The sequence below is a fragment of the Heptranchias perlo genome, chromosome 19, assembly GCF_035084215.1.
Source record: "Heptranchias perlo isolate sHepPer1 chromosome 19, sHepPer1.hap1, whole genome shotgun sequence".
In the NCBI taxonomy this organism is placed as follows: domain Eukaryota; kingdom Metazoa; phylum Chordata; class Chondrichthyes; order Hexanchiformes; family Hexanchidae; genus Heptranchias; species Heptranchias perlo.
The window spans coordinates 31,827,371-31,847,589 of NC_090343.1; the positions used below are offsets into that span (position 1 = coordinate 31,827,371).

Genomic DNA, 20,219 nt, shown 5'->3' on the forward strand with positions numbered 1-20,219 from the left:
TCTCGTTTCATCATCGTATATGTGACGTTTTAAACTGCAAACCTCAATACCTACAATTATAAGCTTAAAATCTTGGTCAGCTAGTTTTAAAGCGGTGTGAAATAAAGCTAATGCTTTTTTCTATTAACCACTTTTGGTTATTGACCAATTGTCAATCAAATATGTGGAAGCTTCTTATGAGCTTATATTCAACCTCTAAAATTATTAATCTGGGGCATTTTTTTTTGTCTGTCAAAGTAAGATTCTTTTTTTTAATTCCGTGTGGACTTCCACCTCTGTTACCACGCCTTCATCAATGACCCCTTAAGCCATCCATCACACCTGATTTGCTGCTCAAGCTGGACCGCACTATGCAGAGTTGTCTTCCATTTATTTATATTTGTCTCCACGTACAAGCGGTCCGCTTTTGTGGATCATAATTCTAGAGTGAGTTTCTCTCCGCTGCTTTTCTGTGGCGTTTGTTGTATGCAGCTACTAGGAAGATTCCAGGACCCTCGTAACGGATAACTTTTTTTTAAAACAAGTTGGAAACTTTCACAAGGGCATACAATCCTATCCTTTCTGAAACAAAATTTGAATCTTTTTACCAGGGTCTTCAGACAAATTAAACAGAGAACCATGAAAGGTGAACTGGCCAGATTCCTACTACTTGTGAAACTCTTGAATATTTGAGTTGAGGGGGTAGAGATAAGAATGTATGAAAACCCACATTGTTTCTAAAACTGAAACATGATGTTGACATTTTTCCCACACCTACCCACCCAACCATCCCATTGGCAAATTTAGCTCCAGATATTGCCATCTCAAGTGAGGCTACCGTGTGCTTGCTTGAAGATGTGGTGGAATTAATTAAGCTGTCTGAGAAGTCAGTTTGCTCTTCAAGGAGCAGCTAGGCCACCTGAAGTTAATGCCTTGTCTTCTGAAATATGTGGAGAACAATGATTTTCGATGAAAAAGCTCCTGCACCATGTTTAGTAGTTAACCTTTATTTTTCATAATTCCACTGTTGTTTTTGTCCACATTTTTTGGGGTTTTTTTCAATTCTTCATTTAGGAGGAGGATGATGATCTGAGCTTTAGAATCAATCCAGCAATCCTTTGGTAGAATGTTTCAAGATTTTGTCCCCTCTGGTGATTGCCCTACTGTCACAAGGTAATCAATCTAATGGGTTGCCTGAGAAGTCATGAAATTCATTGAGAGAAGTGAAGTCTGGGTCTCAAACCAATAAAAGTTGAGTGACCTGTTGTTCTACCTAATGATTGCATAGAACTACTGGGGGTACACGACGTGGTCAAAAATCTAATCTCAGCATAATTTTAACATAGAATTTGACCAGGATATCTTCAGTATAATTCCTCATTATACTCTTATTCATTTCCACTCTTCACTGCCCTCTTTCTCCCTGTTCCCCTGTGCACACATTTTAAAAACTTGCCATTTGGGTCTCTACGCAATTAGCAACAGCAAAAACTCCTTACAATTTGAGAACTGTAATGTAACAGTTCCTCTTAATTCTGTTGCTCTTTTGAGTTTGAGAGTATTGTTTGGAAAATCTCTTCACCAGTGAAGGGACTGTTGTGCGCTTTCGCATGTCATTGAAGTGTGCATCACAATGATAGGATACAGGGAGGAGATATCAAGTAGAAGCTAAATGATCCTCAGCTCATCGTGTTCTGTATTGTAGAGATTAAACACATTTGGCCTTGGTCCGAATAGTGCTAGCTACCTGAACCATAAATGCAACTGGAACACTTCTGTGGTGTACAAGGATCTTTTCAAAAATAGCTTCTGACCAGTTCCATTTTGATTCTAGAGAAATTGGCAACATACTGAACATTTGGAGCATTGAGATAGCATATGCAGTATAACTGCTGCATAAAACTTTTGAAGTAATGCAAGAGTCAAGTGATCTTGCCCAATCTCTCACAAACCCATTCTTCAATGTTTTCAAATGGTCAGCAACAGCTATTTACAAAATGTTCAGACAAAATCAGCTGTTTCCAAAATTTTGAAGCTTTGACATTCTTGTCCTAACTATATTGAAGTTTTGATGTCTCTATATATACTCTCACTGGAGGATTGTTTTGTTGAGATTAAATGACCTGGATTTCAAATTTTGCCCATCCTGATGGACATTTCTATAAAGACAGTGGCTGCACTCCAAGTATTTGAAATCTGTGCTACAAATGTATAAGAAAGTATAACACCAACTAAGAGCCAAATTCTGTATAGGTGATTATCAAACTCTGTCATGAGACTGATTGATTTTTTTTTTAATCATTCATGTGACGTGGGCGTTGCTGGAAAGGCGAGCATTTATTGCCCATCCCTAATTGCCCTTGAGAAGGTGGTGGTGAACTGCTGCCTTGAACCGCTGCAGTCCATGTGGTGAAGGTTCTCCCACAGTGCTGTTAGGTAGGGAGTTCCAGGATTTTGACCCAGCAACGATGAAGGAACGGCGATATATTTCAAAGTCGGGATGGTGTGTGACTTGGAGGGGAACGTACAGGTGGTGGTGGTCCTTTTGCCTGCTGCCTTAATCCTAGGTGGTAGAGGTCGCAGGTTTGGGAGATGCTGTCGAAGAAGCCTTGGTGAGTTGCTGCAGTGCATCCTGTGGATGGTACACACTGCAGCAATGGTGCACCGGTGGTGAAGGGGGTGCCAATCAAGCAGGCTGCCTTATAGATGGTGGAAAGGCTTTGGGGAGTCAGCTGGTGAGTCACTCGCCGCAGAATACCTAGTCTCTGACCTGCTCTTGTAACCACAGTATTTATGTGGCTGGACCAGTTAAGTTTCTGGTCAATGGTGACCCCCCACGTGGGGGATTCGGCGATGGTAATGCCATTGAATGTCAAGGGGAGGTGGTTAGACTCTCATCAAGGTAGTCTCTTCACTTCTGAGCAGGAAAATAAAACACTTTTGTTCCCAAAGCCTCCACATCAAGTGCAGAAGATACTCTGGTAACATGGGCTGCGAGACTATCTATCTTGAAGGCCTTCAGGTAGGGCACAGTATACTATCTGATGACTTTTAAAGTTATTGTAGCCCAAGTACCTCTCACCTTGAGGCTTCAGTTAGCCCATCAGGAATTCTGTTTTAAACAGATCCCTAAGTCATTGGGGAATAATTCTGCTTGGCATCATATGGACCAATAGCATTACTTAGAAGTTGGGGGCATTGTACTGAATCTTTCATTAGTGAATACTTGGGTATGGGCTAATTAAGGCTAATCAATATTGCAGTGTGAAGGCCAGGTTATGCTTGACTAATTTACTCATATTTGCAAATTGCAGTGCATACAAACAAAGGGAATGTAGTGGATATAATATTTGGACTTTCAAAAAGTGTTAAAAGTCCACTTCAGACTTCTTTTAAAGATTAAAGCCCATCATTTTCAAGATAAAATGATAGCTAAAGGATAGAAAGTAAACAGCAAAAATATATGGATGTTTTAAAATGGGCACAATGTATTGTGCCCTTGAAAATTCTCTATACATAAATGATTTGGACATTGGAAAAGAGGGAATATCAATATTTGCTGATCAATTAGGAACTATGTCAACTAAAGAAAAATGTGGAAGCTTCCAAGAGGACATAGGAAAGTGTCGGATATGTGGCAAATCCACTTCTATGTAGATAAATGTGCATGGAATATAGTACATTTGGGGGGGAAATAAAAGAATGGGAATATAACCTATATTCTGTATTCTCAATGGAATGGAAGATCATAGATCTTTAATAGCAATACTGGAAGTGGAAAAGGCCATAAAAATAAGGATAGTTGTCTGCAGGCCACTGTTTGCCTGCCACCAGGAGGTACGAGTATGCTTGGCTAGGAGACTGCATGATTGGAGCTGATCTTAACATTAAATTTTAACTATTCACCTCATCTTCCTAATTTGGTATAATCCTGTTGTATCTGGCAGATGAATGAAGGGTAAAAAAGATTACCCACCATTGATGTGGTCTATTATTACTAGATTAAATTTATCCTTCACACACAGTTCTCTTCCTCCTTTGACTTGGATTGCCTGGAACACATTCATTTTTTTTTAAAAACAGGGATGCTAATTTTCCCTTCTCTCACTCTATCTTTGATGCTGCTTCCAGAATATGATTGAGAAGAAAAGGAAAGAGACTAATTAAACAGTGTGGGAAAAAGTGACATCACATGGATGGTACATCTGAACTTCCTATCCTGGGTGATAGATAATTGTATTGCAGTGTATGTGATGGATCATCTCACCGTGGTGGTTATCCTACATTTCATTGCTCTAAATTGAGGATAAGTTCCTGTGGCAGTTTATTTATACAATTCAACCTACTTCATTCTGTTACAAAATAACCCATAATTGAGCTTTAAAACAACTTGATCAACAGGATTCCTGACATCTATTGAAATCCATCATCATGCTTGAGTCTTCAAACCAAACTCTTGGCCAACTTGGAGTCATGGGGACACACTCCACTTACTCAAACTGAGAACTTGGGTACAGGTTGGCAAGTGATGAGGTTTGGGAACCCCCTCCCCTTTCTCCCTAGAGTGCTCCTGGACTTCAACCAGTTAATATTGAACAGTTCACCCTCACAAAGCACCAATAAACTTCCTACTCCTTGTCCAGTTAGGACCATCCTACCTGTTGGAGCTTTGGCTTGCAGGGTTATCAGAGCCTAGTGGAGAAAATCCCAAGTGACAGTTTTACCCCATCAGATTAGTGTCACCACAGGATTGACTCCATTCCAACATCCTAGCACCAGGCATTTTGTCTTGGAGTCAACTCAACCCAAAAATGCTCCACTCATTTTTTCCCATCCACACCTCCAAGAAGGCTGGAGAGTAATTAATCATTTAGACAACTGGGAACTGCAGATTTGAGCACTTGAGGTGGAGCACAAGAAGCAAGAATTTGTTCTGAGTGGCAGCTTTAAAGCAACAAATGGCTTAAGTTTAAGAATGGCTTGTTTCGTAAACCTGAACTGTCTCCATTTCCAAGTCAAATTCTTGCCTCTTGCACTTCCCCGATTTTAATCTCTCAACCATTGGCGGCCATGCCTTCAGTTGCCTAGGCACTAAGCTCTGGAATTCCCTCCCTAAACCTCTCTACCTCGCTCTTCTCCTTTTAAGATGTTCCTCAAAACCTACCTCTTTGACCAAGCTTTTGGTCACCTGTCTTAATATGTCCTTATGTGGTTGGGTGTCAAATTTTGTTTGAAATTCGCTCCTGTGAAGCACCTTGGGGCATTTTACTACGTTAAAGGCGCTACATAAATGCAAGTTGTTGTTGTCAAATGTGTAGTTCAGTTTTTGTCCCGTGAATTCTAAAAAATCCTTAACTGAATATCTGATAAATTTGTAACCAGCAAGAAAGTTTGGTAGTTACATAATATGTCCTTCTATTGTACTTTATACTGTGCTGACATTTTAACATACTGAAGTTAGTGTCAACATCAACTTTAAAATATTTGGCATTAACCAATGTGAAAATTGAATTTATTAAGAATCTAAAACATATTTGTCTACAGAATTTTTGCAAGTTTGATTTACAGTAAAAAGCAGTTCAGCTACTTGGTATGGATCAATTATCTGAATCTCACCACTTACTGCACACCAATATCCTGGACCTCTGAGTATGAATGACCACTTGTATGAGACAAAAAAATAAATGTTGCATTTTGTGACTGTGCAAATCTTTATACAGAAAAAATATAGACATGGTATAAGCACAATTATTGAACATAAGCACATTATCTACAGACACCTGTTGTAGTTGATATTTTTAAACAATAGTTCAATATTCAGAGAATGGTAATTTGAGTAGTTGAGTTTTGGTTCATGCCCTCTTCGTACCATAGCCTGTCCACCTTTTCAAAAGCCAATCGACCTCTTTCACCTGCAGAATGAGATGAAAGATAATCTAAGCAATGTATTAGCAGAGATCCACATGTTGGACAATAAAATTAATTTGTTAGGCACATGTTTCTTTAGTTTCACTATTAAATTGTTTAAAATCATCCAGTGTAAGAGAATTTTGCCAGTTTTCTCCAAAAAGGAAGAGTTAGCTACATTGAAATGTGCAGGGACTTTAAGAAACTGAGATGCCAATCAAACATTGGAAACCGTCCCAGGGCACTTCACAGAAGCATAAGGGGAAAAATGGATGTTGAGCCAATGAATAGATATTAGGATGGTTGACCAAACACTTGGTCAGAGTGTGGAGTTGTAAGGAGGAATTTGAAGGAGGGAGAAAGGTGGGCGGGCAGAGGAGTTTAGGAGGGGAGTTCCAGAACACTGAGCCTATGTGCTGAAGGCATAGCTACCAAAGAAGTGAAGGGGTGTGCACAAGAGGCCGAAGTCAGGAACAGAGTTTGGGGAGGGGTTGTCATGCTGGAAAAAGTGGAGGGGCAAGACTATGAAGGGATTTAAAATACAAGGATGAGAATTCTAAATTTGAGACATTGGACCAGGAACCAGTGTAGGTCAGCAGGACATTGTGCAGGATCGGTAGCAGAGTTTTGAATAAGCTGAAGTTTATGGAGGGTGGAGGAAGGGAGGCGGGCCAGGAGAGCATTGGAATCTTGAATCTAGAGATGACCAAGGCCTGGATGAGTGTTTCAATGGCAAGTAAGCTTAAGTTTGGGGTGGAGACAGGCAATATTACCAAGATGGAAGTAGGCAGCTTTTTGAATGGAGAAGATGTGGCGATTGAAGCTTAGTTTGGGGTTGAATAGGACACTGAGGTTATGAGCAGTCTGGTTTAGTCTGAGACAGTGGCTGGGGATGAGGATGGAGTTAGTGACAAGGGTACGGAGTTTGTGCTGGGACCTAAAGATGATGGCTTCAATCTTCCCAATGCTTAGCTGGAGGGAATTGCAGTTCCTCTTAGACTGGATGTCAGACAATCAGCTGGACAGTATACTAAGTCACTGCATTTCAAAGTAATTCATTGTGTGAAGTGTGCTTTGATGTGATAAGACATATTAATGCAATTATTGTATCATGCAAGTTGCCCTACAGCTTTCCATCTAATTTTGATTATCCTATTGAATTTACAATAAGCCATACACATAAAATGGGGCATTTTTGGAATGTGAAACAATGCTGTACTAGATGTTGGGTCACAGATTGCAAATCTTGTTCCACCATGTCCTTTTAAATTTTAAGACAGGAGGTCCAGGGGAGTGGCAATATTTACAGGGGATTTCCCACATGGAAACATGTGATAACCATTTTACTGCTGAACCAACCAAATATACAAACAATGCCATTCAGAATTGTTCAGAAAAGTTTAGATTTGTGGCTCATTCAACAGCTTAGCAAGAGTCTGCAGTAAAGCAATTTAGCCATTTAAATCAGGGAAGTCCCAGGTTTGATCCCTAATTCAGGCTGAATAAGCTCATCTCGGCTAGGGCAGCAGGAGGTAACCACAGTGCTCCTGTGTTAAGGAGAGGGAAATTAGCCCTATTTCTTGCTCCAAATCATCATCCAGCCACCTCTGTTGGAAGTGCCTGTGTGTGGATATCAAGTGAGAGGATTAGCCTTATCATGGAATAGCTACCAACACAAGTCACAGTTCACAAATGAATGATGGCCACTTGGATGAGATATTCAAGGATGACTGATACTTTTAGTAAATTGGTGAGAAGGGAGAATAGAGAGTTTATGTTTTAAAAAAATACTAACCAAAAGAGAGGAGGGCTTCTCTTGCTATGTCACGCACACCTACTATTTGAGACCGGTACAGAGAGACAATCTGTTCAATGCTTTCCACAGCCTTGAAGGAAGGAAAACAAGTTAATATCCCATTAGATATAAACCACTATCTATACTTAAAAGCAAGTTTAATGGTGCTATTCCAATTTAAGCATCTCCCAACTCTTTGTTCACAGGGCAAGGGAGCTTCCATAAGCAGGCCTGCGTCTCTTATAATCTAAAATTTACCCTTTTTTGTGTGCCATACATAGCAGTAGCATGGCACATGGTGAACAATTGCCTTTTTAATGCAATATTTTGCATAGGCTGCTCAACATGCAGAAAGGCAGAATGCACCATATTGTCAGACTATTGTTCAGGCTGAAAGTAGTAACCAAATTTACTAACACACATTCTCATGATGCAGTAGCAAGAACTAGTGATACAAATACTTATAAGAGCTTAAATAGCTTCAGATCATATTTCTTACACAGTTCAATTAAGTAAAATTCTAGTAGACAAGGCTGAAAATGTGTGGAGGCGCACACTCTGCTGCATCCCTGCCTCTCTCCCTCTTTCTTTTCAAGAGGCCAGCCCCTGCAACGTAAAATGTTCCCACCCATATGCAAGTGGGTGCAATGAAGTTGTATGATGGGAGAAACATGGCCGCCACTGTTGAGCCTCAGTGTCCAGTTTTCAATAGTCGAAAGAGTTCCTGGGTCATCAATAGAAGAGGGGCTTGTGCAAGTGCTCTGAGCATGCCCCGTAAAAGTTATCTACCAAAAAAAAGTAATTTCTGCAGACAGCTCGGTGGCTGCCTCATCATCCCACTACACCAGGCTCCCCGAGACCTGCCACAGCAAGTCACTGCCCCAGTCTGCCATGAGTCCCCAGCACAGGCATGGGAGCCTGTCTCTCTCATGTCAGTCATCCCAGGCTGGAAATATGGCCAGCATCAGGGAAGAATTTCTAGGATTGGTGCAAGTACTACTATGCCAGAGATCGCACCCAAAGACATAAGAACATAAGAAATAGGAGCAGGAGTAGGTCATACGGCCCCTCAAGCCTGCTCTGCCATTCAGTCAGATCATGGCTGATCTTCAACCTCAACTCCATTCCGCCCAATCCCCGTATCCCTTGATTTCCCCTAGAATCCAAAAATCAATCTATCTCAGCCTTGAATATACTCAATGACTCAGCATCCAGAGCCCTCTGGGGTAGAGAATTCCAAAGATTCCAGCTAATGGAAGGCTTCTTTTAAATTCACAATATATTGACCTTTCTGAAACTTCTTATGAAAAGGATATAATACTAACATTTTACTGTTTAAAGCATAACAGAATTTTGAGTCCATTATAGGTTCATCTTGCCAGCTTTAAATGTTAACATTTATGACTTGTATTAATCATAAAGGGTAACTTATCTGTATTTAAGGGTTTATAAACTTCATTGATACAAAATTGTTTGTATTGCAATAATGGGTATAAATATTTGCTTTTTATTTATTTGAATCAGTTGCAAATATATTTTGGCACTGTCAATAGCAGCTCTAAATGCACAAAACGCTAACTTACCTTTAGCTGTTTAAGAGCCATGCAGGCAGCTATCTGAAGTTGTATATCTTTTCCTTGCAAAGTTTCTGTGTAGTAGGCCAAAGCCTGAGAAATGTAAAATCAGACTGATCACTCAGTTATACATAAATACATTAACCCTATTGAATTCACAGCACCAACTGCCACTAAATTGACATTTAGGCAACAATGATGTCTTTCTGTGATGAGCACAAAAATGCTCTAAAACTATGAAGAAACAAATAACTTTATACAAATAATCAGCACACTGCATTAATAAGAGTTGAAGTCTGATGTTATCTTAGTGCTTTTTGAATAGTTTTAGACATCATTAATATTTTTAGTTTGTTGCTCCCATTGCCTATTTTTATCCTCTCTCCAGGCTGTTTGTCACCGTGAATCCTTATTAGGAGCGTAGGGACAGACCAAACAGTGGCCAGTATCGATGCTGCTCTCAGATCATCAAGAGACATGTGTCTAGTTGGTCAGGTTGTCACTCCTCGGTGGATGAAATATTCGCTATTGCCAAAAAACAAATCCATGCAGAACACCTTAAGCAAACTGATACACTAGCAAACTGCTTTCCAGTCAAATGAATCCTCGTATCATTGGGTCAGATTTTGCTGGAGCGGGGCATCTCACAGCGTGCCTCATTAGTTACACTTCATGCACGTTTAAGTTTTAACATTTTTTGCCCACAAAGTTGCTGGAAGTGTGAGCTGATAACAGCCCAGCGAGGGAAATAGGACATCTGGGACCTTGGTGAACAATGGGACAAACAGTGTATCTCCTTAACCAATGAGAATAAAGGATTGAGAAATAAACAGAGAAAGGACTTAGAAGTAGGGTAATTCAATGTCAAATCAGGGAAAGAAAGAAAGGCAAAGAAGGATTTGATTGAGAGAAAAAAAGAGACAAAGGAAAATGAGTTTTTTTTAAATTTCGCATTTATAAAATCTAAAACAATTCACAACCTGAAGGAATGATACTCCACACTTATAACTCTTTACTTGCTGGGTGAGAGGTTGATTAGCAGTTATTAACAATCGTCTTGTCATTAAAAGGGTACTTACGCTGTTAATTACAAGACTTAACTTTGTGTGGCGAGTTTAAAGGGCAATTAAGGTGCAAATACAGCAACTTCATGAAAATCACGGGGAGGTTAAGGTGCCGTTTTCGCAAAGCTAACGGATGAGCTTTACAAATTGGCCAGCAACTTGTGGCGATTCGCAATTCAAGAGGGGTATCTTCAATACTTCAAGTTGCTGGATGATTTGTGCATTAATAACGGCGTGCATCGTTTTAGATGCCATTATTTTTTCAGCAAAATCTGGCCCATTGTTTCTCAGTGCATTGAAAGCTTTGTTTTTGTTTCTTTTCAAAGCAGTTGTTATATTTTAGTAAGGAATGTGACTAAAATTACTTGTTGCAACCTGGTCTTTTTCTCCTGTTTTTCTCTTTGATTACCTAATTTGCCTATTAAATCCCTTCGGTGTATCTTATTAAAACATTTTAATTCTTTTATAAGTATCTGTGTAAACCTGTTTTCATTTTTTTTAAATAGCCTATTTATACTGTTACCCTCTTTGTTTAAACTTGCTAACAGCAGCTTCCATTTCACAAGGAGGCTAAAATATGTAAATAGGAGTGTTGTGTGAGTACAACTCTAGACAGTTTTCATACTCTTCCTGTGTAGCTCCGCAAAACTAAATGTTGTTAATGGCTTGTAATTCCATTTGATTGACGTGCATTATTCACAAGTTAGGCTAAAACACAGCAAAATTTATATTTTTGACCTTTTAAAATGCTATTTATTCACAGCATAAGAATGATAAATGCTTACCTTTTCTCTAAAAATTTTATTTGTTAAAGCACTACGAAGAAATGAGGTTACAGCTAGAGTGACCTTGGGGTTCTCATCTAACTGAAGAATACTGATCGACTGCAAGGTTTGGTGCAGAGGCTGTAGTTCAGAGACCAGCTTTTCCTTTAACTTTTTCAGTGTCTTAATCTTCTGTGTGGTTTGTAATGCTTCAGTGAGAAATACTAAAAATGCAAAGAGTAGAGGAAACAAAAAATGGAAATACAATTTATCAAAGCCTATGTCTTTTAATGTGCTATTGTCCAAAATAATTCATTTTTAAAAAATGTTCATTTTCTAAACATTTTATTCATATTTATACAGTAAAGTCCAGGTCTGGTGTTTATTTAATTAGATGGATTTACTGTTATTTATGAACAGAAGTCAGAATTAATTTCATACTCCTATGAAACAGCCAAAGCATATGAATGCAACAAAAATCAGCTATTAAGGGGGAGGAAGCTCGTTTGCTGTTGATGCACCCTGTTTTTGCTCAGATAAACTGGAAGCCTGATCTAACCGTTTGGAAGCATCATCTTTTTTGATCAGTGACCAACCCCATTTTCTGACCCCAACTGTTGTGTGGCAATTTTAAAAAACGTGGCTTCTACCAATGCAGCTTATTTGTGCCCTCACCCGACTGTCCAGCCCTATCTCAACGGTTTTACTGGCAGTCATGATAGCCATTGCTTCTGCTCCTCCCACATTAACAACAACAACTTGTTTTGATGTAGCACCTTTGACATATAAAAAAATTCCAAGGTGTTTCATAGAGGCGTAATCAGACACAAAATGGACGCCAACCCAAAGAAGGAAATATTAGGGGTGACAAGCTTATGTATGTGGCTGCCCGTGATAAGCTTGGACAAAGCAAGTGATGGGGACTGAACCCGTATTATTAAATACATTCTATTCTATATTTTTAACTGTGTTTGGAACTTTTGTCGAGAAGAAGTTGCAGACCTCATTATTTGATGCTTACGTGGGTCTTCATGAAAATTATTCCATCATGCTGACTGAAATGGACCATCTCCAACCTGACGCTTAACCTTAAACCTGTATTGGATACTATCTATAGGCAGTCCCAATGGAAGGTGGTAGCTTCTGCCCCCAACAGTGTTTTGCTCTTAAAAGATTGAGATTGTTTCACTTTTTTTCGGGTTGATCCCAAATATTAGTGAGGGAGGTGGTGGAATCCTACTGTACAGATGTAGTAGAGACTGCCATCACTGTGCTGTGACTATATATGCGAATGGTCCAAATATCAATCTTAAAACCTGAAGATTCTTTTTAATCGCCGAATCTTAAAATGCTGACTACTCCAAGGATACATATATTTGCATCCACATGTTTTTAATGTACATTATCCTTTCCAAAGATAATTCATGACACTATTGTGTGGTTTGATCTGTACATTACCTTAATCGGTAATTGTAGTTTATTCTGTTTATGGCTTTTGCAACTTTTTCCATTGCAAATTATTACATGTGATTAGATTTCACTGTGATGCAATTATTATGTATACTATATTAAATATCATGCCATGTATATTGTGGGATATACATGGCATCACAGTTGAAGTTTTGACTGAAAAATGCGAATTTTTGGTTGAAGTGATTAACATTTAGGAAGCAAACAAAAGAATGCAGTAGGGATAGGATCCTGTAAAAGTATCAAACGCTTGGTGACATTGGTTTCACATTGGATTGCAGAACCAATTTTAATGTGCTTTGAGGTATGTTATGATTATGGTATGTTTAAACTTCAGTCTCAATCCACTGAAATTTGTTTGATGAATTTATAACTTAGCCCAACCACAACTACAAGTCTATAGTTCAAACAGATATGCATTAGTCTCAAATTTTAAATTAAATCAATGACTACACACTTGAGTTCCAGTACAGGCAAAGAGCATTTTCCTCCTACCTTCCTTTGCAAGTTCGGTCAGATGTGTTCCCATCTGGGTAATATTATACTTTTTCACGTAGTTGAAAAACTGGAAGACTGTCACCACTTCCTCTGAGACATTGGGACATGGTAGTAATTCACAACAGCTGACAATTTGATGCAGAAGTGTTCTGAATACTTACAAAAACATGAAAATGGTGAAAATTTTAAAAATCTCAAACCATATTAAAGAGAGTTATTGAGTAGAGTTTTTTGACCATGTAAGATCGACTATCAATTCATTTGGGATCAGCTTTCAAAAAGGATTTCACCCTTGTAATGGTTTATTGGGGGAGGGGTATCCAACTGTCGACAATGGCCTGACTCTCACTGCCATGGTTTCTGTAGAGCCCTCCCTGTGAAACTAGGCAATCAGTGTTAGCTTCTCCTTCTTCAGAGTCCGTGAAGTCTACCACATGAAGAGGAAAGACACTAATCTACGACCAAGAACAGGAGGAGTATAATTTGTGTATGAGTGGGAGAGTTTGAGTTTGTGTATCCCTGTAAAATGATTGCAGAACTTGGTAACTCATAATTTCCTTTTCAACTGACGTAATCTAATTGTCCACTCTGGACTAATCAGTATTGGTGTTGAATGCTGACCTATTGCTGACTCGAATCACAAAGCTGCTGACTTTTATGTTTTGTTAGGCTTTTCTGAAACAGCCTCACAATTTTTCTTAATATTGTTTAACTTGGACCTGAATCTATCAAGTCAGTGTAATCAAATTTGACGACAGCTCAGTCTCATTAAATAGTATATTCTGCTGTATGTAACATAATGACTGTTCTTATCTATTGTAACTTTTGTGGTTTACTCCCGTAGCCATCAGAAGGACACAGGAACTCTCATGTTTCATCACAGATGCAGTTTGTTAAGTCAAAGGAATGGCACATCACATTAGAAAACATCTAACTACCATACTTACAATCCCTGCTCATCCCCGCCCCTCTCCCCAGCCATAAACATTTGCTGAAGAGAATAAATTCATAAGATCTTCAAAATGCACAGCAAGTTAGTCAGCATTGAACGAGAAAGGGCAGGTTAATTTTTGCATCGGGGTCTCCATGTAAACTGGCCTGTTATAGACATTTTATGTTTTTATTTCAGCATTCCAATATGTGCAGTCTTTTTATTTCTGTAGTTGAATGGCAATGATGAGCTTAACCTTTTGGGTCAATAATTTTTATAAAGAAAATGCCAAAAACTTCTGTAATTTCCATTTTGTTACAGGAATTGTGAATGGTAGAATCACTAGAGATTTTTTGTTTTGACTTTAATGGGATTTAGCAACAAACAGAAAATTAATATTCAGTTGAATGGAATTTTATTTAAATAAGTAAATTACATGTTTATTACTTTATACTTTTTTCCCCCAAAATATATGTCCCATCAATTCTCATGAATTCTTTTTTCAAGGGTGGTTGCAAGGAAGTATCATAAACTTTAACTTCCTTTTGACTTTATAATCTTTTGGGAGAGTTTTTTTGTATAAACTGTCAATGGTTTAATCAGAGCCCTGAATGGGGGACGTTATTGGGCCTGACAGTTGAAAGGAGCTGAAAGAACATATAAAATGAAAATTGCAGCTTATTTAATTCCTCCAGGCCACTTTTCTCCAATGGTGGCATTAGTACAAAATATGTTTTTAAAAAATCAACCAAATATTAGTCTTTTTTTTTAAACTCTGACTCAACTGCATGTCTAAAATCAATTTACAGTAGTTATTCACTTAATGATATTACCTTATGTTGTATTAATTGTCACATGATATCTATTTCAGGACTTCTAGTCCAGACAACCTGCAAGACGTATAGCTTACCTCTCTCTGTCTGTCCTGGGAATCTTGCACCCACTTTCTGTGTGTAACAATTTCTTAGATGTGTCAGGAACTTCTCAGCTGATAAATACAGAACACATTCTGCCTCTGTACATTTACCCCAGAAGGACAGGACTGATTTCCCCTTCTTTGTCTTTGGAATGACTGAAAGCATTAAAAGTTAAAATGCAATTAGCAGTAGAAGTAATTCTGAGACGAGTTTTAAATACCACTGTTCATTTATTTAATGCTATATTAATTGCAATGTTGATATTAGTTCATATTGAGACATCCTTTCTTTTATATATAAAAAAACACAACATCCCAAACATCTTCAACTGGATGCCATGTGCCACAAAGCACATAAACTTAATAAACTTAGTGGAGAAAAGTGACAATTGGCCCTATACATCCTAGAGTATGTCCCGGATTAAAGCTATCACATATCATTTCTACAACGGCTTACGTGTTACGTGTTGCTGATCATTTAAAGAATATAATTGTGTTCAATAATTCTAAACTGCTCACGCGGACTGTATTTATAAGTAGGCAAGCAAAAAGCTTTACTATTTAATAGTAGTGAAGAGCAGAGAATTGAGTGATGAGCTCCTATTGTGCATAAATTTATAAATTTAAATCTGAGATAGATAGCTTTTTGGCAACCAAAGGTATTAAGGGATATGGGCCAAAGGCAGGTATATGGAGTTAGATCACAGATCAGCCACGATCTTATCAAATGGCAGAGCAGGCACGAGGGGCTGAATGGCCTACTCCTGTTCCTATGTTCCTATAAATAATTAGCTACAACATGCTTTGAATATCTTTGTCAGGTGCAGTTTACAGTCTGGATGGTCACCTGAGGAATATAACAAAGCTTGAATTTCTTCAACAAAAAACTCAGAAGATAAATTAAGACCAATTATGGACAAGCCATCAAATAATACATATTTTAAAGAGAATGAAAATCTGTGCTGAAGTTTTAAAAAAATATATATAAGGTCCAGGCCACAGTGCAGTTTCACAAAAGCCAGTGGTTGTAGGTAAAAGATAGCTAACTTAGTATTCTTTGCTGCCTTTCCAGATTTATAGAGCTCAACCTCCCACAGTTTTCCAATGCAGATGATCTGCTTTCACCCCAGTTACATTGTGTTTTGGTGTCATCTGGCTACAGTAGCAGCAGTAAATAATATTTTAAATATTTGAAGTTTTGTATGAAGTGTCTCAAAGGCATTTTGTCATTCTGAATATTTCCTTGTAATGTTTCAACCTGGTTAGTTTTTTCTTTAATTTCTAAAAACAGGTTGCTAGGAGTATTGCAGTCCTGATGTACTATAGCACAGCATGTACCCACAATTTCTCATCTGATGAGTTCCTAATGTCAGCTATGCCTTTGCAAAGAATCAGAGGCCAAGGTCTTCCCCACAGGGAATGAGGAGGAGACAATTTGAGAGAGTCACCCCAGACTGCTCGCCATCCACACAAGGCCACATGCAAAGTGCCATTGGAAGAGGTACTGGGCCAGGGAGTCAACCTGCCCTCTCAACAGAAAGAAAGACTTGCATTTATGTAACGCTTTTCACAACCTCAGAATGTCTCAAAGCATTTTACAGCCAATGAAGCACTTTTTGAAGTGTAATCACTTGTACAGCATGCTCCCACAAACAGCAATGATATAAATGACCAGATCATCTGTTTTAGGTGTTAGTTGAGGGATTAATATTGGCCAGGACAATGAGAAAACTCGCTTGCTCTTCTTTGAATAGTGCCATGGGATCTTTTACGTCCACCTGAGAGGGCAGACGGGGCCTCGGTTTAACGTCTCATCTGAAAGATGGCACCTCTACCAGTACAGCACTCCCTCAGTACTGCACTGAAGTGTCAGGCTGGATTATGTGCTCAAGTCTTTGGAGTAAACGGGTAAAGTAGGGGGGAAAAAATGTTTACCAGTGAAGATTACAATAAAATTATAATTTTTTGTAAACAAATATGAAATTTTAATGTACACTCAATGTAAGGACTTCACTTCTATCTATATAACTGAGAATTATTGATATACTTTCAGGTTTTAGTCCCTGGGATCGCAGGATTGTGCAGGCATTTGCTTAAAAACAATACAAAAATAAGGCAATACAAACTATAATTTTTATGTGCAAGATATTTTTCTTTTTCAAATGTTTCATCTTAATATTGTTTCATCTGATGAGGTCATTCAGTTGCAATAGCCAATTTGTATAAATTAATTTAAGCTGACAAAAATGAGGCACGTGGAATAGATCTGGCATTTCCACTTTAACGAGAAACTAATCATTCAAGCAATTCAAGGTCACCAACTACGATGCAACTCATAAAATAAATATTTTAGATGGACATTTTAGAAAATCATATTATACAATGACAGACATGTGACTATGCACAAATTCTATAAGATTGTATCTGATGCTAGAAACCTTAAAAGCCTTTATAAAATAACCGAGGGGGTTGAATTCTAAATATTGCTTAAATTAAAAATAGGATTTCCTATGTCTGTAATTCTAGTGAAGCTTTGTAGCCCTGATATATTTCCTGCCTGTTAATACATTAGCCCCTTTTTTCAAACAATCTGGTATCTAACCTATTGTAAATAGTTCCGTCCTTATATAAATCTTCCTCTCCATAACACAATTTTTGAATAACCCTCAAAGACAATTTTATAGATTAATGCTAGTGCACTGTCCATGATTATGATCATTTCATACAAACCTTCCTCCACTGATTTAATATTCCCTGACTTCTCATAACAGATGAGAGCTAGAGTCTCCAACACCAGGATCTGCTGAGCGAGCTCCTCCAATATACTGTTCTGAAGGACGGGTACAGAGCCAATCGATGTAAATCTCTGAAACATAAATAACTTGGTTTTAGGGGCCTAGAAATAATTTTATCATGACCTCTGTTTTTAAAAATATGCAAGATATATTAAATATAATAGGCATAATGTATATGATCGTAACAGAAAACGTGCTTTGTACTCAATTAACATTACACAGCTCACCAATCTTGTAAAACAAAAAGTTAAGTTATGCAAAATAGGAAACTAACAGTTGCAAGTTTGTTAGTATACTTGATTTTCATACTTTCAATCACAGAAGTTAATTGATTGACATAGGCCTTGTAACCTAGTGTCAAGAGTATTAGGGGTCAGTATTTTGCTCATGGCAAAAAGATCAAAATCAGCCCATGACTTCAATGAACAGAAACCTGTGCCCTTATTTGTGCCATAAGTGGGATAGCAAGCCACATGATTAATTGTGGTATTTACTTGTGGGATGCCCATCACCTTCTGTCTCCTTTGAAAGTTATCAGATTAATACGTGCAGGCTAAAACTAAGATTTATTTGCAGGTGGAATAACACACACATTAAATGTCAGAGTACATTACTTTGAAAAAATAGAATCAGTCCATAAGGTGTTAAAATATCCTTCTTTGGATGAAATGGTAGATCTTCACAATGCAAACTTGTACTTAGGTGGCATGAACCTACTGTCCTCATGGCATTCAGAACTAAAGACATGAGAGAATTCTCGCAAACTGTCCCAATGCCTCTGAAGTTTGTTTTTGTTTATCATTATTGGTTAACGAGACAATGGTGCATTATGCCACTCTCATCACATTTTGCATAGGATGGACAGATGTTTCCACATTGTCTCAGTCTCTCATACCTGCTGATGCTTTGGCCATACATAATTAATTAGCACCTGACCAATATATAGAACACAGCAAACAGCCTGACCTGCATTTCACAGATATCTGGGCCCTGGTCTGTGGTCTGCATTTCAAAACTTGGGAAGGAAAGACAGTTTCAATTTTACCTCTAGCTATTTTAAAACACTGTATGAAGTAAAGATAGAAGCTTCCCTAATTCATCACCAGAGCATTCTTTTTCAAAATTTCCCCATTTTCTCCGCTCCATGGCTGAAAACAACACCACCAACAGTGGAGCAAAAGGAGAGGGCATGCACAAAAGGCCAGAGTTAAAGGAACAATGTTTTTGGAGGGGATGGGGTTGTAGCACTAGATAAGGTTAGAGACAGGGATGTGCAAGTCTATAGAGCTATTTAAACGTGAGTGAGAGTTTTTAAATTTGAGGCATTGGAGGACTGGAAGCCAATGTAGGTCAGCAAAGATTGGGTGTGATGGGAGAACAGAACGTAGTGCAGAATATGATACAGGCAGCAACGGTATGGATGAGTTTAAGATGATGCGGATGGAAGGCGCATTAGAGTAATTGTATCTGGAGGTGTTAAAGGTATGTATGAAGGTTTCAACGAAAAATGGGCTGAGGTAGGGGTGGAGGGAGGTGATGTTATGAAGGTGGAAGTAGCAGTCTTTGTGATGAAGAGGATAAGAGATAAGAAGCTCAGTTCGGGGTTGAACAGGATGCTAATGTTGCAAAGTCTGGTTCAACCTGAGACAGTGGCCAGGAATGGTGATGGAATTGGTGGCGAAGGTATGGAGATTGTGGTGAGGGCTGAAGACAATGAATAAGTATTTCAAATGTTTTGTTGAAGGAAATAACAGCTCATCCAAGATTGGAATTGGGGCAAGCAATCTGATAGCAGAGACAGTGGAGGGGCAAGAGAGGTGGTAGAGGGACAGAGTTGGCTATCGTCAGCATACATGGGGAAGCTGAACCCATGCTTTTGGATGAGGTCACCAAAGGACTGCGTGGTTATGAGGAAGAGGAAGGGACCTAGGATAGATCCCTGGGGGACTCTGGAAGTGATAGTGAAATGGGAAGAGAGGCATTGCTAGACATGGCCTAGCTACAATTGGATAGGTAAAAGCGAAATCAGTCTTATCCAGCTGAACATTGGAGGAGAGGCGTTAGAGGAGGATTATGCGGTTGACTTTGTCAAAGGCTGCAGAGGGGTTGAGGAGGGATAATGCACCAATGTCAAAATCACGGAGAATGTCCAGACCTAACCCATGGAGCTGGTGAATTCTTTCTTGTAACTAGCATTGTGCAAATTCAACTGGTCCAAGTCTAGTTTAAAGCTACTGAATCCTGTTTGTCACTAGGCTCAACTTTCAAAATATCAATGTGGGCAGGCATTGCGTTAAATAACTGGAGGTCCATTTTTTTCCTGATTTCCGGAAGATGTAAAGGTTAATACAAACAAAATCATCTCCCAACTTTAAAAAAATCTTTGTTAAATAGTTTCCTTTCTTCCTCGCATTTAAGACCTGGATTAATTATATCAAGGTTACAGTGACCCTCTGGGTCAATTATGTGATTAGCCTATTTCCCTCATCATATATATCTTAAAAATACAATATACGTTGTCTGTAG

The 20,219-nt window shown here is 38.6% G+C and overlaps 1 protein-coding gene across 1 annotated transcript in view; it reads right to left on the bottom strand.

The window, feature by feature from the left end:
* Nucleotides 1-5,474: 5,474 nt before the first annotated feature.
* ripor3 (RIPOR family member 3) overlaps nucleotides 5,475-20,219 on the bottom strand; it is a gene marked incomplete at its 5' end in the record, with an annotated part of 118,023 nt that continues 103,278 nt past the window's right edge. The window contains 7 exons of the mRNA XM_068000684.1: nucleotides 5,475-5,891; nucleotides 7,682-7,772; nucleotides 9,265-9,348; nucleotides 11,105-11,307; nucleotides 13,049-13,207; nucleotides 14,893-15,054; nucleotides 17,629-17,764. Coding sequence (XP_067856785.1) covers nucleotides 5,797-5,891; nucleotides 7,682-7,772; nucleotides 9,265-9,348; nucleotides 11,105-11,307; nucleotides 13,049-13,207; nucleotides 14,893-15,054; nucleotides 17,629-17,764 — 930 coding nt within the window. The remainder of the gene's footprint in view (nucleotides 5,892-7,681; nucleotides 7,773-9,264; nucleotides 9,349-11,104; nucleotides 11,308-13,048; nucleotides 13,208-14,892; nucleotides 15,055-17,628; nucleotides 17,765-20,219) is intronic.